General features: G+C 39.5%; 1 protein-coding gene across 1 annotated transcript in view; it reads left to right on the forward strand.

Annotated features, from left to right (window-relative positions):
- C5 (complement C5) overlaps positions 1-26,739 on the forward strand; it is a 122,780-nt gene that overhangs the window by 7,887 nt on the left and 88,154 nt on the right. Inside the window, exons 3-9 of the mRNA XM_066256371.1 lie at positions 3,640-3,802; positions 8,418-8,488; positions 11,942-12,033; positions 15,282-15,364; positions 20,859-20,949; positions 22,973-23,087; positions 25,351-25,477. Of these exons, the coding sequence (XP_066112468.1) occupies positions 3,640-3,802; positions 8,418-8,488; positions 11,942-12,033; positions 15,282-15,364; positions 20,859-20,949; positions 22,973-23,087; positions 25,351-25,477 (742 nt within the window). The remainder of the gene's footprint in view (positions 1-3,639; positions 3,803-8,417; positions 8,489-11,941; positions 12,034-15,281; positions 15,365-20,858; positions 20,950-22,972; positions 23,088-25,350; positions 25,478-26,739) is intronic.

Below are 26,739 nucleotides of genomic sequence, written 5' to 3' on the forward strand. Positions count from 1 at the left end.
CTGACTGTCTCTCCCTGTTTCCAGCTTCAGAAAAAAAAAAAAAAAAATTAAATTAATCAGATTTAACAGAAAAAGAAAAATCAGTTTCTCAGTCACATTAGCCACATATTAAGTCCTGACTTAGATAGTTAATTGGAAAGTAGATTAAAGTGGAGAAATCATAAAAATGTATGTATATCTTAAGTATTTAACTTTATCTTAACATTATAATGAATCTCTATTTGCTGGTTGTTTGACATTGTGCCTTTTCTTTGAGCGCAGGCCCCCTGCTGAGAGCATTAAATCTTATTTATCATATGTCACACCTTTAAGAAAGCATCTTTGTTCTGCAGTTTCTGTTTCTTTAAAGTGGGGCAAGAACTTTAAGATACTTAAAAGATCTGAGTGCAGAATCTTTTTTTTTTTTTACAGAGACAGAGAGTGAGTCAGAGAGAGGGATAGATAGGGACGGACAGACAGGAACAGAGAGAGAGATGAGAAGCATCAATCATCAGTTTTTTGTTTCAACACCTCAGTTGTTCATTGATTGCTTTCTCATATGTGCCTTGACCACGGGCCTTTAGCAGACCAAGTAACCCCTTGCTCAAGCCAGCGACCTTGGGTCCAAGCTGGTGAGCTTTGCTCAAACCAGATGAGCCCACGCTCAAGCTGCCGACCTCAGGGTCTTGAACCTGGGTCCTCTGCATCCCAGTCCAACGCTCTATCCACTGCACCACTGCCTGGTCAGGCTGAGTGCAGAATCTTTATAGAATTTTAATGTTTCCAAACTTTTATAGTACATTCACTTTTCTAATTCCACAGCAATTGATTTTAGTGATTAACTTTTAAAATTTTTTTATTAATTTTTAATTTATTGTGTTTACATAGATTCAAGTGTCCCACTGAATATAACTCCCTAGCCCCCCACCCCTGTGTCCCTTTTTATACCCCTTTTACCCTCCTCCCCCTAACTCTCTCCCCCCTTCCCTCTAGGATTTGCTGTCCTGTTATCTGTATCTCTGTGTTATGTATATATAATTTCACTAATCCCTTCACCTTCTCTGATCCTATCCCCTCAACCCCTTCCCTCTGACAGCTGTCCCTCTAGTCCCTGTGACCCCGCCTCTGCCTTTATTCTGTTCCTCAGTTCACTTTGTTCATTAGATTCCACATATATGTGAGATCATATGATATTTTTCTTTCGCTGCTTGGCTTATTTCACTTAGCATAATAATCTTCAGGTCCATCCATGCTGTCACAAAAGGTAAAATTTCCTTCTTTTTCACAGCCGCATAGTATTCCATTGTGTTATGTACCACTGCTTTTTAATCCACTCGTCCACTGATGGATACTTGGGATGTTTCCAGATCTTGGCTGTTGTAAACAATGCTGCAATAAACATGGGGTGCATATCTTCTTTTGGATCAATGATTTGATATTCTTAGGATATATTCCTAAAAGTGGGATAGCTGGGTCAAAAGGCAGTTCCATTTTTAATTTTTTTTTTTTTCATTTTTCCGAAGCTGGAAATGGGGAAGCAGTCAGACAGACTCCCGCATGCGCCCGACCAGGATCCACCTGCCACGCCCACCAGGGGGCGATGCTCTGCCCATCCGGGGCGTCGCTCTGTAGCATCCAAAGCCATTCTAGCACCTGAGGCAGAGGCCATGGAGCCATCCCCAGCGCCCAGGCCATCTTTGCTCCAATGGAGCCTTGGCTGCAGGAGGGGAAGAGAGAGACAGAGAGGAAGGAGACAGGGAGGGGTGGAGAAGCAGATGGGCGCTTCTCCTGTGTGCCCTGGCCGGGAATAGAACCCGAGACTTCTGCACGCCAGGCCGACGCTCTATCGCTGAGCCAACGGGCCAGGGCCCATTTTTAATTTTTTGAGGAATCTCCATACTGTTTTCTACAGTGGCTGCACCAGTCTGCATTCCCACCATGTAGTGCAGGAGGGTTCCCTTTTCTCCACATCCTCACCAGCACTTATTCTGTGTTGTTTTGTTAATGAGCGCCATTCTGACAAGTGTGAGGTGGTATCTCATTGTGGTTTTAATTTGCATTTCTCTGATGATTAATGACATCAAACATTTTTTCATATGCTTATTGGCCATTTGTATGTCCTCTTTGGAGAAGTGTCTATTCAGTTCTTTTGTCCGTTTTTTTTGTGTGTGTGTGGTTTTTTGTTTGTTTGGGTTTTTTTTTGTATTTTTCTGAAGCTGGAAACGGGGAGAGACAGTCAGATAGACTCTCGCATGTGCCCGACCGGGATCCACCCGGCACGCCCACCAGGGGCGACACTCTGCCCACCAGAGGGCGATGCTCTGCCCCTCTGGGGGTCGCTCTGCTGTGACCAGAGCCACTCTAGCACCTGGGGCAGAGGCCAAGGAGCCATCCCCAGCTCCCGGGCCATCTTTGCTCCAATGAAGCCCCGGCTGCGGGAGGGGAAGAGAGAGACAGAGAGGAAGGAGGGGGTGGGGGGTGGAGAAGCAAATAGGCGCTTCTCCTATGTGCTCTGGCCGGGAATCGAACCCGGGTCCCCCGCACACCAGGCCGACGCTCTACCGCTGAGCCAACCGGCCAGGGCCTTTTGTCCGTTTTTTTATTGGATTATTTATCTTCCTGGTGTTGAGTTTTTACAAGTTCTTTATAAATTTTGATTATTAACCCCATATCAGACATATTGGCGAATATGTTCTCTCATTGTGTGGGTTGTCTTTTTATTTTGTTCATGGTGTCTTTTTCTGTGGAAAAGCTTTTTTAGTTTGTTATAGTCTGGTTTGTTCATCCTGTCCTATATTTCACTTGCCCGTGGAAATAAGTCAGCAAAAATATTGCTATGAGAAATATTGAAGAGTTTATTGCCTATGTTTTCTTCCAACATGTTTATGGTTTCATGACTTACATTTAAGTCTTTTATCCATTTTGAGTTTATTTTTGTGAATGGTGTAATTTGGTGTTCTAGTTTCATTTTTTTGCAGGTAGCTGTCCAATTTTCCCAACACCATTTATTAAAGAGACTGTCTTTACTCCATTGTATGCTCTTCCCTCCTTTGTCAAATATCAATTGACCATAAAGACGTGGGTTTATTTCTGGGTTCTCTGTTCTGTCCCACTGACCTGTTTGCAGATTCTTATGCCAGTAGTGGTTAACTTTTATTCCATGTGTCCAAAGCCTAAGTTTTCAGGAAGCAATTAACTTTCTTTTTATTGCTTTTTAAGTATTAAATTTGCATAACATGCAATGTAAAGTTAATAGTTACAATTACTTACAAATATTATCAATAGAAGCATGCAGCTCACCCTTTGGGAGCAGAAAGAGGTAAACATAATCCGAAGTGTTATAACACCAGTCAGGATGTGGACAGGAGGGCATGGAGACCATGGGCTGAGCCAGCAAGCTAATGAAATGAGTTTGTTAAGAGAGCTTTTAACATTTAAGAAACACTTTTAATCATTTAGAGCTAAATTTTGGTTATGGTATTTAACACTGAAGGTCTTTGGGCAAAATTTATTTACTATTCTGGCTCCCGTACTGCTTTTTAAGTGATTAAATACACATAATTATCTTTCCTTCTAATGAGATTACAGTGGTATTTAGAAAGTCAACATGTTTTATAACCTTAAAATTAATACACTCTCTGTCAACATTTTCTGTTACAGATTCAACCCAAACAATTGTCTGGAGGAGAAAACCCAGTTTCACATGTGTATTTGGAGGCTGTATCAAAGCATTTTTCAAAATCAAAAAAAGTACCAATAACTTATGACAATGGATTTCTCTTCATTCAAACGGACAAACCTGTTTACACTCCACAACAGTCAGGTAGGACTGTTCTTTCCCTGGCGAGGACAATTGACACTATACTGTAGAGCTTTTCAACATTTGAAGTTACATGGAGACAGGTTTTCAACTTGTTTAAAAGAGTCTCAATCCCCAATGGCTTATACACTTATAAATACAGTGTTGATTTTAAATGTATATGGAAACTGCTAAATAAACAACTAAGTAAAAGTTAATTTAAAATTTAAATCTTATTTTAAATATTAACTTTAAATTTATATGTAAATCGCGAAAGCAACAATTATATTATCAGCTCCATCAGTTATTTCCATGTAGAAAAAAAGCTTCTTAAAAATTTTGAAATACTGTGTTTTAGCTTATTATTAAACAAGTATAAGATATAGTTGCAAATATAATTTTTGCAACAGGAAAATAATTTACTATAGAGGCACATTTATAAGAAGAAGTTCTATTACTTTGGTGCCAACCTTCAAATTCAAAAAACATATCCGGCCCTGGCCGGTTGGCTCAGCGGTAGAGCGTCGGCCTAGCGTGCGGAGGAACCGGGTTCGATTCCCGGCCAGGGCACATAGGAGAAGCGCCCATTTGCTTCTCCACCCCTCCACCACGCCTTCCTCTCTGTCTCTCTCTTCCCCTCCCGCAGCCAAGGCTCCATTGGAGCAAAGATGGCCCGGGCACTGGGGATGGCTCTGTGGCCTCTGCCCCAGGCGCTAGAGTGGCTCTGGTCGCAACATGGCGACACCCAGGAGGGTCGCAACATGGCGACGCCCAGGATGGGCAGAGCATCGCCCCTGGTGGGCGTGCCGGGTGGATCCCAGTCGGGCGCATGCGGGAGTCTGTCTCTCCCTGTTTCCAGCTTCAGAAAAAAAAAAAAAAAAAAAAAACAACAACAACAACAAAAAAAAACATACCCAACTCTAGAAGATCAGATGTTTCAGCAAAATAATCTAGATCACAGAAATATATAAAAAAAATTTTTCCTAAGGGAAATCTACCTAAGAAATTTTCTATTAGAATGTTATTTCATACTCATGGTTCTTCTGTTAGAGAGGGAAAGGGCGGGATAACCTGTCAAAATCCTGTGATTGAGGAATGACTGGACTTATTCCCAATGAACCAAAAGTAAAACACAGTAAAGTGTAAATGCTGCCCAAATATGTTCAAGTATCTGCAGGTCTTTGATTCCTCCATTTCTACCTCTCATCATTAACAACTTTTGAACACATTAGAGACGGATTTATGAGAGAACTGTGTATATATGGGATGGGGAGGTTATATAGTTTTGATAATATCATTGGTGAAGGACAGAGGAAGAGAGGCAGGACCAGTCAACTTTATTGAGAAACCTTTCACGCAGTGCATACTTGCTAAATGTTGCTTAATGCTGATGATGACAACAATGGGATAGAACAGGCCTACACTATTACCATTTCAGCAGGAGCACCTGTTATAATGATCTAAGAAAGGAAAGCCCAAGTAAAGGGGTAATACAATATTGCTCTCAGTTTGGACAGAATATCTTTGCCAAAATAGTACTATCTCTTATCTCAAACAAGATGACTTGGTATACAAGGAAATAGTCTCTTCCCATAAAGCTTGGGCCCTTATGAACATAATCATACCCAGGAACAAATATATTCTTGCCCTGTCCTCCTTCTATATTAAAAGGTGCTTCATTAATTGGGTCCTATTGACACTATCTACCACTTAGGGTCTTCAGTCTTTGTCCAATAGGTAGTGTGATACCCAGAGCCTGGGACCTTTCTTAGCTATCAAGGCTTTCCTAACAACAGGCTCATCTATTATTTCCCTATCAGAACTTTAACATAAGAAAACTTGGTATCTTCAACTATTCTAATCATAGAGGAAAACTAGAGAACTTTACTCTAGTTTACACTAAGCAGATTCTGGAGCCAAACTGTCTGGGTTCACATCCCAGCTTGGGCTGTTACTCGTTTTATGACCCTGTGCCAGTTACTCAAACTCTCTTAGCCCCACTTTCCTCATCTGTAAAATGGAAATAATAATAGAACTTACCTCATAGAGTTGTGAGAATTAAGTGAATTCTTAAGTATAAAACACTTAAAACAATGTCTAGCACAGAGTTAGCACAAGAAAAGTGTTTCCATTATTATTTAATCTGTGGAGTAACACAAAGCCTTATGTATACAGAAGAAAAAGAATTACTCATGTACACAGAAGAAAAATAATTACTCAAAAGCAATTCTTTTAGGCCCTGGCCGGTTGGCTCAGCGGTAGAGCGTCAGCCTGGCATGCGGGGGATCCGGGTTCGATTCCCGGCCAGGGCACATAGGAGAAGCACCCATTTGCTTCTCCACCCCCCCCCCTCCTTCCTCTCTGTCTCTCTCTTCCCCTCCCGCAGTCAAGGCTCCATTGGAGCAAAGATGGCCCGGGCGCTGAGGATGGCTCCTTGGCCTCTGCCCCAGGCGCTAGAGTGGCTCTGGTCGTGGCAGAGCGACCCCCGGAGGGGCAGAGCATCGCCCCCTGGTGGGCAGAGCGTCGCCCCTGGTGGGCGTGCCGGGTGGATCCCGGTCGGGCGCATGCAGGAGTCTGTCTGACTGTCTCTCCTCGTTTCCAGCTTCAGAAAAATACAAAAAAAAAAAAAAAAAAGCAATTCTTTTAAAATTGATTGAATATTTCTCTTTAAAGCTCCAAGCGTTGAGGGATTTGTAATATAAGCATCTTTAGTTTAAAGGCTTAAATTTTCAAGGATTTATAGGATAAAAGACTTTAGAATATGGACCAAAAGCCTTCAGTTCCATACAACCTGGGTCCTGCCTTCCCCTCTAGCTTCATCAACCATCATGCTCCCCTTGTCTGTCCGTGGATACTTGCCAAAGTGACTTTTTTTTTTTTTTTTTGTATTTTTCTGAAGCTGGAAACAGGAAAAGACAGACAGACTCCTGCATGCGCTCAACCGGGATCCACCCGGCACGCCCACCAGGGGCGACGCTCTGCCCCTCCGGGGGGCCGCTCTGTTGCAACCAGAGCCACTCTAGCGCCTGGGACAGAGGCCAAGGAGCCATCCCCAGCGCCCGGGCCATCTTTGCTCCAGTGGAGCCTCGGCTGCGGCAGGAGAAGAGAGAGACAGAGAGGAAGGAGAGGGGGAAGGGTGGAGAAGCAGATGGGCGCTTCTCCTGTGTGCCCTGGCCGGGAATCGAACCTGGGACCTCTGCACGCCAGGCCGACGCTCTACCACTGAGCCAACCGGCCAGGGCCCAAAGTGACTTCTTTTCAGTTGCTTGCTCACACCATTCTCCCATCCATATTAAGGCCTGTGTGTACCTCTGCCTGGCACATTCATGCCCCTCCATTGCCTTAACTCCTACTCAATTCTTACATGACATCCCTTGGAGGGCAGCCTTCTCTGACCTCCTTGATTACATTTCCAGAAAGTGTCCTTTGTAGCACCTCTCATCCTTGGATTTTTACACAAAATTTACAATTGTGTTTGCCTCTCTCCTCACACCATTAGAAGATGTCCATGTCTGATTTGTTTCACCATATATTTCAGTGCCTAGCATAGTGCCTGCACATAGAAGGTTCTTAATATATACTTTAAAAAAAATTCAAAAGCCATATCTTTGGCACAAAAAATTTATTGATCTTGCCTTCAATACACCACTGCTCTGAAGACATGATTAATTTTCTGACCCAAACACAAATTGGTTAAAAAGTAGACAAGTAGTCATCATAGAAATAATAACAATAAAGTAGATACAATATACATTTATTGATTAGTTATTATGTGCAAGGGAAAACAAAAACTTTATCTCATTAAGTTCCCACAACACTATGAAGCAGATACTAGCAGTCCTGTTCTACAGATGAGGGAACTAAGATTTAGATGTATTAAGTATTATGCTCAGGATCACACTAGAAAGTGTCAGAGGCAAGAGTCAAACCAAAGTTTTGAACTCCAGGGCCTGAGCTCTTGTGGCATACTGCCTATGGCAAGTATCCAAGTCATGCTTGGGCCTGGACCAGGTGTGTTCATAAGGCAGAAGGGAGAACTTGAGGTTGAAGATAGGGGTGAGAGTAAGGTCACAGCTTAGTAGGGGGTATTTATCAAACATTTTGTTTTAATCTAATGGTTTAGTGAAACCAATTTTAAAGATCTTAATGTGACTTCTTATGTACAGCTTTGCATAATACTGACTCTTTAAAAGGTTAATGGTGCCAATTCAATTTTATTTTGTGAGTGAAGTTTTGGCCATAAAATGACTTGAGCATCAGTAAAATCATAGAGAAATTACCATATGTCATTGGAACTAAATAAGCATGTATCAAGCAGCTATGAGTTAAAAGCTAAGCAGATGTGTTTGTTTAAAAGGTTGGGGATCTAGGCCCTGGCCAGGTGCTCAGTTGGTTAAAGCATTATCACGACATGCTGAGGTTATGGGTTAAATCCCTAGTCAGAGCAGTACAAGGATCAACCAATGATGGCATGAATGAGTGAAACAACAAATTGATGTTACTCTCTCTCTCTCTGTCTCTTTTCATTTCTCTTCCTTCTTCTCTCTAAAATCAATAAATAATTTTAAAAAACCACCTTTTAAAACCCAAAATACCCTGTGTTTAACAGAGTTTTTGATGCTCTCAATTATTCTTACAGTAAAGGTTCGAGTTTATTCACTGAATGATGACTTGAAGCCAGCCAAAAGAGAAACTGTCTTAACTTTCACAGTAAGTATGTTATTTATTTAAATAACAATTTAATTCATGTTTAGGGTAAGAGACATTATTTCATAACCCTGCCTTAATACCATACTGACTCATTCAATGTTCAGTAAATGATGATTGAATAATTTCTGTGAGTATAACATTGTAGGGCTATACTTCTAAAATAGGCATGTGTAAAGAGCTCATGAAAATGAAATCTCAACAATTTATGATTTTAAACTAAATCATTTAAATACAGTCTTCATTATTTCTTTCTTCAAGAACATCGATCAATTAAGAATTAATCGAATACCTATAATGAGATTTTTTTTATGTATACAATTCAAGATAAAGAAATACAATCTGTGGAACTTACACTTAAGGAATTTAGAATTTATTAACTAACATATTAACACATGTGAAGAATAGTGCTAAACCATGAGATAAAATTTAGCAATTATCAACTTTTTATCAGCCATAATGTATATAGCAGATGATATGACATGTGCAATAAATTCCCATGGTCTTACCCAATTTGTGTCGCAACCCTACGAAATTTTTGTGGGGAAATAACTGCTCACCTATTAACAGTAGGTGCGTTTGTATTGGTCCTTCACTACAGACCACATCACCTACTAAAAAACAAAACCAAAATCTTACCAAGACACAGTGAAAAAGTAATGTGTAGGAAAATTTTGAATCCTTTATAACTCATAAAAATCATAAACCTTTACATCTGACTTTTTAATGGATTACTTGTGAAAGGTCAGCATGTTTCAGGATTGTGGTTGATAACTATTGATACAGACTGTAAACTCCAGGAATTCACAGAGATCAAGGAGGCCAAGAGAGCAAAAAGTCAGAAGTGAGAGGGATAGGATGGGAAGAAAGCAATGATTCAAGAGCAAAGGCATCCTTGGGAACAGAAAGGTAAATACGATTTGAAAGTTAGACTAGACCTAGAAGTTAAGATTTTGTGTGGCAGGTTGTAAGGAGCCCCTACAGATTTATTATAGGGAACTAAGACCCAGGATGGAAGGAAAATTTGTAATCGTGAGCATTGCTGTGGTAGAAGTGAAGGAGTGTGGAGTAAGGAAAACCCACTCTGGGCTGCCACAGCAATCTAAATGCACAGAGAGGCAGTGTAATACTGGCAGCAGAAGGAATGCACAGAGAGGCATTGCAATACTGGCAGCAGAAGGAATGCACAGAGAGGCATTGCAATACTGGCAGCAGAAGGAATGCACAGAGAGGCATTGCAATACTGGCAGCAGAAGGAATGCACAGAGAGGCATTGCAATACTGGCAGCAGAAGGAATGCACAGAGAGGCATTGCAATACTGGCAGCAGAAGGAATGCACAGAGAGGCATTGTAATACTGGCAGCATAAGGAATGCACAGAGAGGCATTGCAATACTGGCAGCAGAAGGAATGCACAGAGAGGCCTCTCGGGCTACTTGAACTAGAAAGCGAGGAGTGGAAGCAAGTAAGAATGGTATTGACAGAAATGAGGAAGTGATTTACAGAAGTCACAATAAATTTCAGCCTACACTGTGAATTTATTAGTATATAACCAAGGGTCTGCATGGGCTGACTTGTGATATAGCAGGGGTCTAGGAACTGTGAGTTTTTCCTTTGGAAACCCAAGATTTGAGCTTAGAATAGATATACATACATGAATAGATCCTGGAGAACAAAAATCATACTAGAGCATAAACCAAATTGTACAGTAGGACAAATGACACATGAGCTCAGAGGGAAGACAAAATGGGGGTGAGATCGAAGAATGATGTAATCCTTTCCTGGAATAGAATAGGTAAAGGAAACCATGAGCTGGGTCTTACAAAAAGGAATAGATCCAGGTTTTAAAAAAATAATGAAGAACTATGTAAACACAATAAATTAAATTAAAAAAAAATAATGAAGAACTTCCCATGTAATATATAGCATGAGTTTAGCTATGGCAGCTGGAAGAAGTAAAAAATGAGGATAGTACACAAACTGGCTGACTGAGGTCAGAAGTCTGGATGAGAACTAAGAAGATGCAGTGTCAGCTGGAACACCTTTTTTCTGTGAGAAAATACTGGAGCTGTGGACAGATGCTATTTATTCTACCTTCTGCTCCTCTCCATGGTTGAACTTGAGTGATGAGGAATCCTGACACCACACAAAGAATGAATGCCAGGTGTTTTGTGTAAGAGCTGTCCCAGGAAGAGAAGATTGAGGAATCAGACCCCAGAACAATGGGGAGTCAGTGTGCAGAAAGTGTCCTAAAAACAGTACTCGAGAGAGATCATCTTAAAAGCCCTGTGCGTGATGGACTGCAGGAATGAAGAAAGCACAGAAGATATTTAGCTTTGATTCTAATTCTTTTTCAAAATGAACATTTGCAACTCAGGGAAAAAAATGCCTTAAAATCCCAACCATGAATTTCATAGTCATGGCATATGATGGTAAATTTCTGGGTTAAGGCTAAAATGGACCTCTACATGTAGTCCAAAGAAAATAAGAAACCTCATTTCAATAATTTTTAAATTCACACACAAAAGAAAGCTTATAGAAAAGCTTTATGAAAATGTTGAAGTTTGTTTAACTATTTTGAATGTTTTGTCAAGCTCAAAATGACCTTCCTACAGTTATAAAATGTCTAGCTAATAAATGCATTTTATATATTTGTTTTGGAAAACTTTAAACCAACAGATAAGAAATTTAGATTCTGGTGTCTGAAAGTTCACATTTGATGACTTATAACATCAGTTATTGTTACCCTTCTTTTTTAGTTATACCATAGAGAGTTGAGTCTCATCTAGATAACTGAGACTACGATACCTGGATATTGATTTATTCCTGTGTGTGTGTGTGTGTGTGTGTGTGTGTGTGTGTGTGTGTGTATGCGCGCGCGCACGAGAGAGAGAGAGAGAGAGAGAGAGAGAGAGAGAGAGAGAGAGAGAGAGATAGGAGATGGGGAAAGGGTCCAGAAAGAGGGTGGGAAGTGACTTAAATCAGTGGTCCCCAACCCCTGGGCCGCAGACTGGTACTGGTCCATGGGCCATTTGGTACCGGTCCGCAGAGAAAGAATAAATAACTTACATTATTTCCGTTTTATTTATATTTAAGTGTGAACGATGTTTTATTTTTAAAAAATGACCAGATTCCCTCTGTTACCTCTGTCTAAGACTCACTCTTGACGCTTGTCTTGGTCACGTAATACATTTATCTGTCCCACCCTAAAGGCCAGTCCGTAAAATATTTTCTGACATTAAACCAGTCCGTGGCCCAAAAAAGGTTGGGGACCACTGACTTAAATGAATCATTTTTGTCTTCCAAACATTTAAATGATCTTTTGCCTTCATATTTAATTTGAAGACATGGATATTTGTTGGTAAATATTTCTGTAGATCAAAGATAATATTATACAATAAGTTAATTTTAAAAATATGGTTTATGTGCTTTGATGTTGTTTGTTTTTATTCAAAGGATCCGGAAGGATCAGGAGTTGACATTGTAGAAGAAAGTGATTATACTGGAATTATCTCTTTTCCTGACTTCAAGATTCCATCTAATCCTAAGTATTTCAAAATATCTGTTAATAAGGTTTTCTTTTTAAAAGCATATGTGTAACTTTTGATGGGGAGGCAGATCACCAGCCAAAGAAGACACCTGGTGTTAACAGAGTATCAGTTTGAAAGAAATAAGAATATGCAAAATCTTTTTTTTTTTTTTTTAATCTTTTAAAGAGTAATGAGAAACTGACCCTGGCCGGTTGGCTCAGCGGTAGAGCGTCAGCCTGGCGTGTAGAAGTCCCGGGTTCGATTCCCGGCCAGGGCACACAGGAGAGGCGCCCATCTGCTTCTCCACCCCTCCCCCTCTCCTTCCTCTCTGTCTCTCTCTTCCCCTCCCACAGCCGAGGCTCCATTAGAGCAAAGATGTCCCGGGCGCTGGGGATGGCTCCTTGGCCTCTGCCCCAGGTGCTAGAGTGGCTCTGGTCACAACAGAGCGAGGCCCCGGAGGGGCAGAGCATCGCCCCCTGGTGGGCAGAGCGTCACCCCCTGGTGGGCGTGCCGGGTGGATCCCGGTTGGGCACATGCGGGAGTCTGTCTGACTGTCTCTCCCCATTTCTAGCTTCAGAAAAATACAAAAAATACACACAAAAAAAAAGAGTAATGAGAAACTGTATCCAATTTCTTGGGAGAGGGGACTTGCCAATATTTCTCACCAATCTGCTTTACGTACACAATTAAAATTTGGAAGAGGAAAAAATACACACCAACCTTTTTTTCCCCATCTAAACCATTAACCAGCCACCCTTTAAGAAGACTATCAGTCAAAAAGGCTGATATGGACCAATGCCTTGTTCTGAGAGTTATAAAAATATTACTCTTCCATAGTCTTTTCTGCATAGAACTATATTTCAAAACAGAGGATGTTCTCAGAGCCATTTCTTCCATTTGGCCTCATATTAAAGGACTTCAGAATATGTTTAAACAGAATCCAATGTAATAAATATTTAGTGAACACATTCCTGGTATGTGCAGAGTACAATAGGAATGAGAGATGTAAAATAGGAACTAAGAATACACAATCTCTGCCGTCCAGTAGCTTAGAGTAGGATGCAGATAGGTGCACCCATAAATGGCTACGGTATTACTTTATTTTTTTTTTATTTTTACTTTATAAGATTTTATTGTCTGACCTATGATGGTGCAGTGGATAAAGTGTCGACCTGGAACACTGAGGTCACCCGGTTCAAAACCCTGGGCTTGCCTAGTCAAGGCACATGTGGGAGTTGATGCTTCCTGCTCTTCCCCCCTTCTCTCTCTCTTAATCTCTCTCTCTCTCTCTCTCTTTCTCTCTCCTCTCTAAAATGAATAAATAAATTAAAATTTTTTTATTGATTGATTTTAGAGAGAGAGCAAAAGGAGGGGGAGGAGCAGGAAGCATTAACTTGTAGGAGTTGCTTCTCTTATGTGCCTTGACCAGGTTAGTCTGGGATTTTGAACCGGCAACCTCAGCATTCCAGGTCAATGCTTTATCCATTGTGCTACCACAGGTCAGGCACTATAGTATTACCTTAAAGCAAAATCTTTTCATGGTCACTTTTGCTCTGCCCTCTATAAGAGAGGTTGCAGTTCATTTACTGTATTGAAGAATATCTAGAAATATGGATTAAATTGAGATATAAATTATTTGGATAATTTTTAAATTGTACACTTTTTGAAAATTTTGCATGCTTTGTAGCACAGAATTGAACCTATTTTATAACTATTATCATTTCTCCAACTGTTATCATTTTTTTCAACTTCTTGTGCCATTTGCTCTGTGACAAATTATGTATCAGCTATGGCAGCCTTTCATGGCCAGTACTTTCCTGCCCCAGTACCTTTGTATATGTTGTCCCCTCTGCTTAGAATGTACTTTACCTTGTTCTTTATTAGTTTGGATTCTTCCCATTCTGTAGGACACAGGGTAAATATTCTCCCATTTCAAAGAGATTATCTCTGGACAGATGCTCTAATATGGTCCTCTATTTTTATTTCTGTTTATTTTCTTAATGGCACTTATTTCAATTCTGCAATTATTTAGTTACTTATTTGCGTTTTTATTCCCCACTAGACTGTAAACTCCTTGAGGACAGGGGTTGTAATTGTACTGCTCATTCTTATATCTCCAGCACTTCACCATGACAGGCACAATGAATTAATGATGATGATGGTATTAAATATATCTATTGTGTAACCAATATGCAAAGTAGATATTATCTCTCCCATTTCAAAAATGAGGTTAGCAATGTCCCCAAGAGCAATCTGCTAATAAATGGAAAAGTAAAAATTTGAACTCCCATGGAGTATTAACTCTATGGGACTCTTATATTGTTTATTTTTTATCTTGTGTTTAATCCAGTGTTCAGTAAATATTTTTGACCAAAGGTTTTTAATGAAGCCTAGGTCATTTTCCTTTTTAAACAAACCATACTTTTTCTCCAGTTACAGCTTCTTTTACATGAGGGGTAAATTTTATCATCTGGATTGGTTTGACCTGTAGTATCTGTTTCTAGGACATTATTATGAATTTCTACTATAGTATAGATTTTAATATTATCTTAGTATAATTAAGCTCTAGAATCAAGTAAATTCTCAAATATCATAAGCTCTTCAATTCAAGCTATTGATAATATTAAGATAAAATACCTGAGCCCTGGCCAGTTGGCTCAGCAGTAGTGCATTGGCCCGGCATGTGGGAAGTCCCAAGTTTGATTTCTAGTCAGGGCACACTTGAGAAATGACCATCTGCTTCTCCACCCCTCCCTCTCCCCTTCTTTCTCTCTCTCTTTCTCTCTTTCTCTCTCTCTTCCTCTCCTACAGCTATAGCTTGAATGGTTCGAGCAGTTTGCCCTGAGCTCTGAGGATGGCTCCATGGCCTCGCCTCAGGTGCTGAAATAGCTCGGTTGCTGAGCAACAGAGCAGCTGCCCCAGATGGGCAGAGCGTTGCACTGTAAGAGGCTTGCTGGGTGGATCCAGTCGGGGCACATGCAGGAGTCCGTCTCTCTGCCTGCCCACCTCCCTGTCTTTTACTTAATTAAAAAAATAAAATAATATATCAAAAAATAACACAACATATGAAAAACTAATTCCTAATTCCTAAACAGTTTCTATTTTCCTAAAAACTCAATTATTTCAGTTTATTACAAATAAAATATATCACTTAGGCTATATATATCTTTACTTACCCTCCTTAAAGCAGGAATTGATTAGATTTCCCCTGGGTAAATTAAAAATATTTGATGACTTCTATAATTTTAAATATTTTGCTTTCACAGATATGGTGTGTGGAAAATTGAAGCTAAATATAAAGAGGACTTTTCAACAACTGGAACTGCATATTTTGAAGTTAAAGAATATGGTAATTTCTGACAATTAAAAGTTTACCTATAAAGAGTTAATGTTTTGGCAATAATTATTTTCGTGAATGAACTTAATGCACAATCACTCCCTGAAGATGAGCCAGCCTTTTGGTATGGTTAAAAATACTGGTGAAGGCCTGACTTGTGGTGGCGTAGTGGATAAAGCGGCGACCTGGAAATGCTGAGGTCGCCGGTTCGAAACCCTAGGCTTGCCTGGTCAAGGCACATATGGGAGTTGATGCTTCCAGCTCCTCCCTCCCTTCTCTCTCTCTGTCTCTTCTCTCTCTCTGTCTCTCCCTCTCCTCTCTAAAATGAATAAAAAAAAAAAAGTACTGGTGAAGGGGCTAGGGAGTGACAGTGATTGTCCCAGGGCCTAGGCCAGGCGTGGCCAATAGTTTTTGCCCCCGGGCCAGATTAGAAAGAAAACTTTTTTCACGGGCCTGACGAAATATTAAAATTAAAAAATATTAAATACAAAAATGATTCGTTTAAGTAAACAAAATTTTATTATGTAATTTGTTTATAAATGTGAGTGAAAAAACTTTAATATACAATATTATTTTAATAAAAAATATAATTATATACTGTATAAATATCCAAACTGTATCTCAATCAAAACAATATTTAATTAATAGAATGAGCTTGAAGGGGTTATATCGCAAATAAAACAATTATTTCATTTTATTTATTTTTATTTTTTTTATTTATTTATTCATTTTTAGAGAGGAGAGAGAGACAGAGAGGGAGAGAGAGGAGAGAGAGAGAAGGGGGGAGGAGCTGGAAGCATCAACTCCCATATGTGCCTTGACCAGGCAAGCCCAGGGTTTCGAACCGGCGACCTCAGCATTTCCAGGTCGACGCTTTATCCACTGCGCCACCACAGGTCAGGCTTATTTCATTTTAAAAACAGCCTGGACACGTTTTCAGTTATCAACTGCAGCTATTGTCTATGCTATAATGCCACTTGATTCATCACACTTGACCACAAAAATAACGAATTGTTTGACCTTGGGTGCACACTGGTGAACTCCGCCTAAAAGAATGTGGGTTTCACATCACTGCTAAATGTCAAACAGTTCATATCAAGTACAGACGAGTACAAAAGTTGTAAATTTTTTTTTTATAAATTTTTATTAATTTTAATGGGGTGACATCAATAAATCAAGGTACATATGTTCAAAGAAAACATGTCCAGGTTATCTTGTCATTCAATTATGTTGCATACCCATCACCCAAAGTCAGATTGTCCTCCGTCACCTTCTATCTAGTTTTCTTTGTGCCCCTCCCCCTCCCCCTTCTCCTCTTCTCCCCCCCCCCCCCCCCGTAACCACCACACTCTTGTCCATGTCTCTTAGTCTCGTTTTTATGTCCCACCTATGTATGGAATAATGCAGTTCTTGGTTTTTTCTGATTTACTTATTTCACTCCGTATAATGTTATCAAGATCCCACCATTTTGTTGTAAATGATCCGATGTCATCATTCTTATGGCTGAGTAGTATTCCATAATGTATATGTGCCACATCTTTTTTTTTTTTTTTTTTTTTTGTATTTTTCTGAAGCTGGAAACAGGGAGAGACAGTCAGACAGACTCCTGCAATCGCCCGACTGGGATCCACCCGGCACGCCCACCAGGGGCGATGCTCTGCCCACCAGGGGGCGATGCTCTGCCCCTCCGGGGCCTCGGTCTGTTGCGACCAGAGCCACTCTAGCGCCTGGGGCAGAGGCCAAGGAGCCATCCCCAGCACCCGGGCCATCTTTGCTCCAATGGAGCCTCGGCTGAGGGAGGGGAAGAGAGAGACAGAGAGGAAGGAGAGAGGGAGGGGTGAAGAAGCAGATGGGCGCCTCTCCTGTGTGCCCTGGCCGGGAATTGAACCCGGGACTTCTGCACGCCAGGCCGACGCTCTACCACTGAGCCAACCGGCCAGGGCCATGTGCCACATCTTCTTTATCCAGTCTTCTATTGAAGGGCTTTTTGGTTGTTTCCATGTCTTGGCCACTGTGAACAATGCTGCAATGAACATGGGGCTGCATGTGTCTTTATGTATCATTGTTTCTGAGTTTTTGGGGTATATACCCAGTAGACGGATTGCTGGGTCATAAGGTAGTTCTATTTTCAGTTTTTTGAGGAACCACCATACTTTCTTCCATAATGGTTGTACTACTTTACATTCCCACCAACAGTGAATGAGGGTTCCTTTTTCTCCACAGCCTCTCCAGCATTTGCTATTACCTGTCTGGTTGATAATAGCTAATCTAACAGGTGTGAGGTGCAGTTTTGATTTGCATTTCTCTAATAACTAAAGAAGATGAGCATCTTTTCATATATCTGTTGGCCATTTGTATTTCTTCCTGGGAGAAGTGTCTGTTCATGTCCTCTTCCCATTTTTTTATTGGATTGTTTGTTTGTTGTTGAGTTTTATGAGTTCTTCGTATATTTTGGATATTAGGCCCTTATCTGAGCTGTTGTTTGAAAATATCATTTCCCATTTAGTTGGCTGTCTGTTTATTTTGTTGTCAGTTTCTCTTGCTGAGCAAAAACTTCTTAGTCTGATGTAGTCCCATTCATTTATCTTTGTCTTCACTTCTCTTGCCTTTGGAGTCAAATTCATAAAATGCTCTTTAAAACCAAGGTCCATGAGTTTAGTACCTATGTCTTTTTCTATGTACTTTATTGTTTCAAAAGTTGTAAATCTTTATAATGGAATTTTTTAAAAAAAATAAGTACCGCGAATCCATTTGACCAATTATTGGAAGTTAACCCTAGATTAGTCACACACGAAATTCTTTTCCGTGTATCACTATCTTCTTAAATATCTCGATTTCCAATAATCAAAGACACTTCCACTTCTGAGTAGCTGAGCTTTTAAAGTAGCAGAGAATATTAAATATTTAATTGCGGGCCACATAAACTCATTATGTGCAGCCCGCGGGCCATATGTTGGCCATGCCTGGCCTAGGCTGTAGTTTCAGCATGTTCTTGTTAACCTTGAAAAAGCATATCAATCTCTCTAGACCTGTGTTCCTCATCATAGACCCTAAAGAGACCTAGCCCCCTAAGGAGCTTGGCTAGTTAAGGTCTTTTTCTAGAATTGTGATTTTGGGAGAAACTTAATAAGAGATGAGGTGAATGGAACCCAGAAAGACTAATAGATGATTTACTAAAGTCATTACAGCCAATTAATGACACAGCAAGGACAACAATTGGATTTCCTTACCTCTAGTTCAGTGCTCTTTTCCTTCTGGTTCACAAATTCCTATACTATATTTATTTGGAAATTAAAGATATTCTTATTTTTAAATCAATCATATTAATGGGCTAATAATTAACATGTATCAATAGTTTAATATTTCCATTTTTAATAGTTGTTTATTAAAGTATTTGTGTGCTCTGATATCAAATTTAACTTTCTTCAGTTTGAAGTCATTTTTTAATTCTTCAGGAGACTCTTAACACGGAAAACAAATATACAAATTTTAACCATTAACAAACAAAATAGTGACAACAAATTTGCTAAAAATGAACCTCATCTTTAAAGATTATAGGCTCTCAATACATGTAGTTACAACAAACCTCCCTTTCTCCAAGTGTTTTTGCTGCTTCCTGTATATATCTAGAATTCAGCCACCTCTTATTATCTGCGACAACCCTCATCAATTCATCACCAGGCTCTCTCCTGGATTACTGCAAAAGCCTCTTAATTGCTATCCCTGCTTCCAAGCTCTTCTTGCTTGGAATTAGCCAAAATAATCTTGAAATGCAAATCTCGTCATGTTATTTCACTATTGAAATGTCCCCAGTAGCTCCTCATTCCTGTTATAATGAAAATCAAAATTCTTATTTTGAGCTGGACTACCTCCTCTTCAGCCTTTATACCATTCTTCCCGTCCCTTCCCTCCGGCAGTGGTGACTTTGTACATGATGTCCCCACTGCCTAGAACACTTTTCCCCTCCCTCGTTGCCTGTCCAATTTCTACTCACCTTTCAAGACTCAGTTAAAAAGCCAGTTATTCAGGGAAGCCTCCCCTGCACTCCCTTTCCTGATTAGGATTCTCTGTGCTTCTTTCCTATCAGATTTCAGAACCGTGGTTTAGGTGTTATCTGTGTGATATTTTGCTTATGCCTGTCTTCCTTGCTTGACTGTGAGCTCATTAAGGACATGGTTTGTGTCTGTCTTGTTCACTGGTATATCCCTGTTGACATTAGTGTCCCTGTTACATGGCAAGTGGGTACTAGATAAAAGGGTGAAATATTTTGTTGCACTTCATATCCTGGAGAGAGCACATCTGCCTGGATCTTTGATAATATAGGAACACAGCCCAGAGCAACAAATTGCATTGTTCTTTTACTCCTAGCCTTCACCACTGAGAAAACACACAAGCTATATCTGAAGCCATCTGTCTTACTTACACTTGTGTGCTAGTCTTTATTTGTCCACAATATCAGGGTTGCTCAACCACCCCATTTTCTATTAACTGTGTGTAACAATAGAATTAGAATTCCTAAGTCTTGATACACAGTCTGAGTTAGTATAAAGAGAAGACAGTGACATTTCAACAAGTGATTTTGTTTTCTCTTGGGCACTCAAGATAAATCCCCCTTCCCCAAATCCAACTCCTTTCTGTGCTAATTTTAAATTTTGCTTGGATGTTATTTTTAATAGCTAATTGTAAGTTCTCTGTTCTTTTTTTTGTTTGTTTTTTCCTGAAGTTGGAAACGGGGAGGCAGTCAGACAGACTCCCGCATGCGCCTGACTGAAATCCACCCGGCATGCCCACCAGGGGGCGATGTTCTGCCCATCTGGGGCATTGCTTTGTTGTGACCAGAGCCATTCTAGCGCCTGAGGCAGAGGCCATGGAGCCATCCTCAGCTGCGGAGGGGAAGAGAGAGACAGAGAGGAAGGAGAGGGGGAGGGGTGGAGAAGCAGATGGGCGCTTCTCCTGTGTGCCCTGGCCGGGAATCGAGCCCAGGACTCCTACACACCAGGCTGGCGCTCTACCACTGAGCCAATCGGCTAGGGCCTAAGCTCTCTTGACTAATGACAGAGTTTTATGCTGGAATTTGGGGGTTGGTTGGATTTCATCCACTGGACAAAAAAAGGGAAATGTTAAATAAGCAAGGATGTTTTATTTTCAATTTAATAAACATTTATTAAACATTTAGTATGTTTAAGACATGAGACAGGTGAGAGGGGGAAATATACATAGATAAATAGAGAACAGTCTTTTTGTTTTCAAGGAGTCCATACTCTAGGCAAGGAAATAAACAACTGCCTGTAATAAATGCTGTAATCTGAGTATAAACAAAGTGCTTCCGGTACTTAGAGCTGGATTGACCGGTGATTGGTGGAATGGGAGGCTTCCCAGTGATGATGTCACTGTTGATAGTGATGATGATGACAGCTGGATGTTGTGTTGATATTATATCAACTACACCTGAAAGAAAGCTGCTCTAATTTCAGTGGTAATATTGACTCTTTCTTTCTGTTTTCAGTGTTGCCACATATGTCCATCTCCATAGAACCAGAAAATACTTTCATTGGCTATAAGAGCTTTAATAATTTTGAGATTACTATAAAAGCAAGGTAAGAAAGTTGTTTATATTATCCAGCTAAACTGAGTGCCAACTCTGGTTGGTGATAGTTGCCCAAAGTGAGATCTCTGATTTTTTCCCACCTAAATTGAGATGTAATTAATATATAACATTGTGAAAGTTTAAGGTGCAAGGTGTGTTAATTTAATACACTTAAATATAGGCAGGGCAAAAGTAGGTTTACAGTTGTGAGTACATGAAACACGGAGCTTATTCTTGTATTATTATTTATTTATTATTATATTATTTTCCACAATAAATGTAAACCTACTTTTGCCTTACCCTGTATTGCTGAGATCCGTGATTTGTTGGCAATATCTGCCATGACTTTCAGATTGATGATTGAAGAGACATTATGCCTATAGTTTATTTGCTCATTTTGATGTGATCTGGTTCTAATTTTAGCTTTTTTATATATTCACCAGCAAAATAAAATAAAATAAAATAAAATAACCCTACAGAATCATTGCATATGTTTAGGAACTAGCATGACTTAAGATATTGGACTTAAATATGAAGCCTTCTCTCCTTGTCATTTGTTTTTTTGTTTTGTTTTGTTTTGTTTTTTGAGAGAGAGAGAGAGACAAGAACATCAAGCTACTTCTGTTTGTGCCCTGATCAGGGAATCAAATCAGCAACCTCCATGTTCCACTTGTCATTTTTAATGTCTTAATCAACCTATGTATGAATGCTGTGTAACTACTTCAAGATTCAGTACCTTAAAACTATGACCATTTATGAGTTAGCTGGGCAGTTTTGCTGATCTGGACTAGGCTTATCTCAGCTCGGCTCACCTATGCACCTGATGTCATTTGTCAGGTCAGCTGGAGGCTGGCTGGTCTAGGGAGCTCTTCCATAGCTGGTAGTTGGCTGGCAGTTGACTGGAGCTACAAGGATTGGACCATGTGTATCTCTCATCATCCAGCAGACTAGCCTGTAGTGGCAAAAATGCTCAGGGATAGAATATGGAAGCATAAGAGTCCTCTAGAGGCCTAAGCTTGAGACTAGCACAATCTCCCTTCCACTACATTCTTTAGCCAGAGCAAGTTACAAGATCAGCCCAGAGGAAATAAAATCCCTTCATACTCTTTGCACATAAGGAGCTGCAAAGATGGTGGATGTATGGGGAAGTGGAGAGTTGAGGTTAGTTTTACAAGCAATCTACCACAAATGTTAAGTCATTTAAAAATGATAATATATACTTATTAGTAACAATAACCAATTTATATAACTGTATGTGTCAGGCACTTTTGAAGCACTCTGGCTATATTACCTCATTTAATCTTTATGAAAACTCTATGAGGTATAGATACTATTACTATTCCCATTTTACAAGTGAAAAAACAGAGGTACATAAATGTTCAGTAACTGCCTAAGATTTCACACAGTCTGTCTGGTTCCAGTCCATGCCTTCATATGCTACGCTTTTTTTTTTTGCTAACATTTATTCCTAAAATCAAGTGTTTGCAATTTAGTCTAAACCACCTATGACATGGTATTATAGAAATTAATTTATTCTAATGGAGACACTTTGTTCAAACTATAAGTAAGGAAAGTTAGTTCTTGCTATAGCATTATTTGCTGGTCAGAAAGTTTCCTTTATTCTTTCTTTTAATTCTAAACCGAAAAGGTAATATGCACTTTGGATTAAAATAAAATCTATCTCATATAACAGTAAGATTAGGCATGCTTTTAAAGATGTAAAAGGAAATAGGAAGCAGCTCCTCACTGACATCATAATCATCAAAGAAAGTAATGTGTTCTGTAGGAAAGTGCTTTGGACTGGAGTTTTTTTATCTCAAGATCATTTTTTTTTTTTTTATCAAGCACATAGTGATAAAATCTGCACTTTGGCTTTATTATTGTAGCTTTATGAGGATGAAATGTAAGACTGGATAAAAGACAATTGAAAGTATATCAAGCACTCTGTGTAATTTAAAATTTTTAAAGTTTATCTGAATTTTATTATTGTAACCATGTTAGCAAAATAATCTTATAGTATTATTATTTGACAGATATTTTTATAACACAGTCGTCAGTGAGGCTGATGTTTATATATATTTTGGAATAAAAGATGATTTACATGATGATCATAAAGAAATGATGCTAAAAGCAATGCAAAACAAAATGGTAAGATATTAAGACATGTTCACTTATACCTAATGATACATCATGAATGCTAGAGATGGAAAATTATTCAAATCATCTAGTCTGATCCCTTATTTTATATAGATGTCAAAATGGAAGCCGAAAATCCTCCATCAGCTTCTCACTGTCTTTAGGATAAAGCCCACTTTCCATGACATCATTCCCTCTCACCAGCCTATCTCATGCCATTTCCCCCTTTCCTCTCCCTTTTACTAGGTCTCTGTTGCTTCCCGGTCTTTGTAATCCTGCTCCTGCTTGGAAATGCTCTTGTCCTTCGTCCCCTCCTGCCTCTTCTTTGCCTGGCTAACTCCTCCTTGGCCTTAAAGTCTCACCCTTGACAACCTTTCTCTGGGAAGTCTCCCTGATTCCTCTCCACTAGGTTAACTGCCCCTTCCAGGCACTCCCTTATGCCTTGAGTCTCTCTTTTTTTTTTTTTTTTTTTTTTTTTTGGATTTTTCTGAAGCTGGAAAATGGGGAGAGACAGTTAGACAGACTCCTGCATGCGCCTGACCGGGATCCACCCGGCACGCCCACCAGGGGGCAACGCTCTGCCCACCAGAGGGCGACACTCTGCCCCTCTGGGGCGTCGCTCTGCTGCAAGCAGAGCCACTCCAGCACCTGGGGCAGAGGCTAAGGAGCCATCCCCAGCGCCCGGGCCATCCCTGCTCCAATGGAGCCTCAGCTGCGGGAGGGGAAGAGAGAGACAGAGAGGAAGGAGAGGGGGAGGGGTGGAGAAGCAGATGGGCGCTTCTCCTGTGTGCCCTGGCCGGGAATCAAACCCCGGACTTCTGCACGCCAGGCCGACGCTCTACCACTGAGCCAACCGGCCAGGGCTTGAGTCTCTATTAATAGAGTACTTTTGACAATTTACTGCATGGTTCTCAATCAGGGATTATTTTTTACCCCTCAGGGGACATTTGGTAATGTCCACAGGCATTTATGGTTGTCATAACTGGGGGAGAGGATGCTATTGGCACTTAGTGGGGAGAGGCCAGGGATGCTGCTAAGCTCCTACAATGCACAGAGCAGTACCCTACAACAAAGAGTTATCTTTCCAGACTGTCAATAGTGCTGAGGTGGCAAAACCTTTCTTTACTGTAATGGTTTATTTACTCCTCTATCATTTTCTACGCTAAACCCACTGTGGTCTGACTTGTTCAGTGTTTTTTACCTTATACCATAGATGATAACTCATGTCGCTCTCCTCATTGTTGCATGTTTGTGTAGTTTCCATCATCAGTTATTTAGCTTTTTCTTTTTCTTTTCTTTTTTTAACTAAAAAATAATAATTTTATTGGTTGACTTTAGAGAGAATAGAAGGGAGAGAGTGACAGGAACATTAATCTGTTCCTGTATGTGCCCTGACTGGGAATCAAACTGGCAACTTCTGTGCTTTGGGACTACATTCTAACCTAACTATCTGGTCAGGTCTAGTCTTTGCTTTTTCAAAAGACAGTTTTAGTTCTTCAAGATATAAATTAGATGCCTCTTTTTTTATTCATTGATTTTAGAGAGAGAGGAAAGGAGAGAAAAAGAGCAAGAGAGAAACATCGATTTGTTGTTCCACTTATTTATGCATTCATTTGTTGGCTCTTGTATGTGCCCTGACTGAAGATCAAACCCACAACCTTGGCATATCAGGACAATGCTCAAACCAACTGAGCTACCTGGCCAGGGCTGTTGCCTATTTTTAATGCAAGATTCTATGCTAGACACTGATGTTTAAAGCTAAATAATGCAAAAATTCCTAGCTTCAAGGTATTTAATTTTAGAAGAAAAAATAAGGCAAAATCTATTTTAGTATTGTGCTTAATAATTAAGTTATGTGATATAACTTAACCCCTTTACCCATTTTATGTTTTTTAATTAGTGTTTCTATATGTAAGCAACAAAGCACAAAATAAATATAAAACCCAACAAACTCTGTTAAGGAAAAAGTAAACTGAGAGGCCTAGAAAGATGGCCGATGACTCGGAAATTGGAAGAAAACATCTTTGTCAGTTAGTACAAAGAAGACCTGTTGAATCAAATGATGTTTAAGACTCTCCATGTATATAATTCTGTAAAATAGATTAAAAAATAACGTTCTGGGCTTAATTGAGGACCCAGTCATTTACTTAGTGGTGATGATAAACCATTCTTCTGATATTGGCTTTTGCTTGAGAGACTGTTAAAGCAGGTTTTGTTCATTTTTCCTTATGAGTTTCTCTCTGAAATAACTATTTCATTTTCCCCTTTAAAAAAGTTGATAAATGGAATTGTTAAAGTCACATTTAACTCTGAAACAGCAATTAAAGAATTGCCCTACGACAGTCTGGAAGACTTAAACAATAAGTACCTTTATATTGGTGTACAAGTCATAGAGTCTACAGGTAAGTTTCCTTTATTCATTTTATTTTTCCTTTTTTTATCTTGGAAAATATTTAGAACAGCATATTAAAAGTATAAAGAATGTATATAGTTATTTCATATTTTATTTTCTTTCATAGTTAAATTTTAACTTTTATGTCTTTAAAAGCTGAGATTAGAATATAGTTCTGCCACTCTGTAGTCATTGGGTTTCCATTGCCTGAGCTGCAAGACAATACCTGCCCAGGTGATAGCTTCAGTGGTTCTGCAGGCTGTCTGGCGTGAACATCTGGCACCCCAGTGTTCTCACCTGGTGAGAAACAAAGTCAAAATAAAATTATGTATGTAAAAATGTTTGATAAAGTCCTATGAAATGAAAGTTACTGTTACTGTTTTCATCTCCTTATCTGTGCAATGATGAAGTTGAACCAAAGGCCTCCTAAAGCCCTTTCAGCTGTAATGTTCAGGAATTCTAACTAAAATTGGGGACAAGAATGTTTCTAAAATAGGTGCAATAATAGTATATACTTCATAGGTTGTGATGAGGATCAAAGAGTCCATATACCCAAAGCACTTAAGCTAGTACATAATGAGGACCATATAAGTTAGCCCTTCTCCTCATCGTCCTCCTTCTTTTCCTCCTCCTCTTTCTTGGGTCCACTTAACTACTTTCTTAACATCATTAACATTTTACATAGTGCTCTTAACCCCACTCCAATGGTATTTAATAGTTATTAATTATTATTCCAAGTCGAGTCAAATTGTTTTACTCTGGTATGTCTTGATTACTAATGTTCTTTATATTTTCAGGTTTATATTGAACCTCAACTAAGCTTGAACAAATAATTTAACTACACTGAGTCTATTTTTTCCCCCTGTAAAATTAAAGATAAACCAGATAATCCCTAAGGCCTATTTTACCTCTTTAAATTTGTCCTTCTAGGATAGCATAATGAAGAATGGAGATAATTATTCAGTTATTGAGCACTTTGTATATATCAGATGCTCAATAGATGTTAGAGAATGATGATGACTTTATTCTCCTTGCCCTGGCTGTTGTTTTTTACTTTATTTTAAAGTTTCTTTACTTTTATTTTTACTCAATTTATTTCAAATAAATTCCGTTTAATAACTATTTATGAAGTAGTCAAAGAATATTGCTAAACATGCAGGCTTCCAAATATGAGTGATGTATAATCCCAGCTCTCAAGTGGCTTATACACTGGCAGCTATAACACAGGTAAACAAAGAATCTGTAACAAGAAGGAATTCTATGTGTGCCTTA

Source organism: Saccopteryx bilineata, chromosome 2 (genome assembly GCF_036850765.1).
Source record: "Saccopteryx bilineata isolate mSacBil1 chromosome 2, mSacBil1_pri_phased_curated, whole genome shotgun sequence".
In the NCBI taxonomy this organism is placed as follows: Eukaryota; Metazoa; Chordata; class Mammalia; order Chiroptera; family Emballonuridae; genus Saccopteryx; species Saccopteryx bilineata.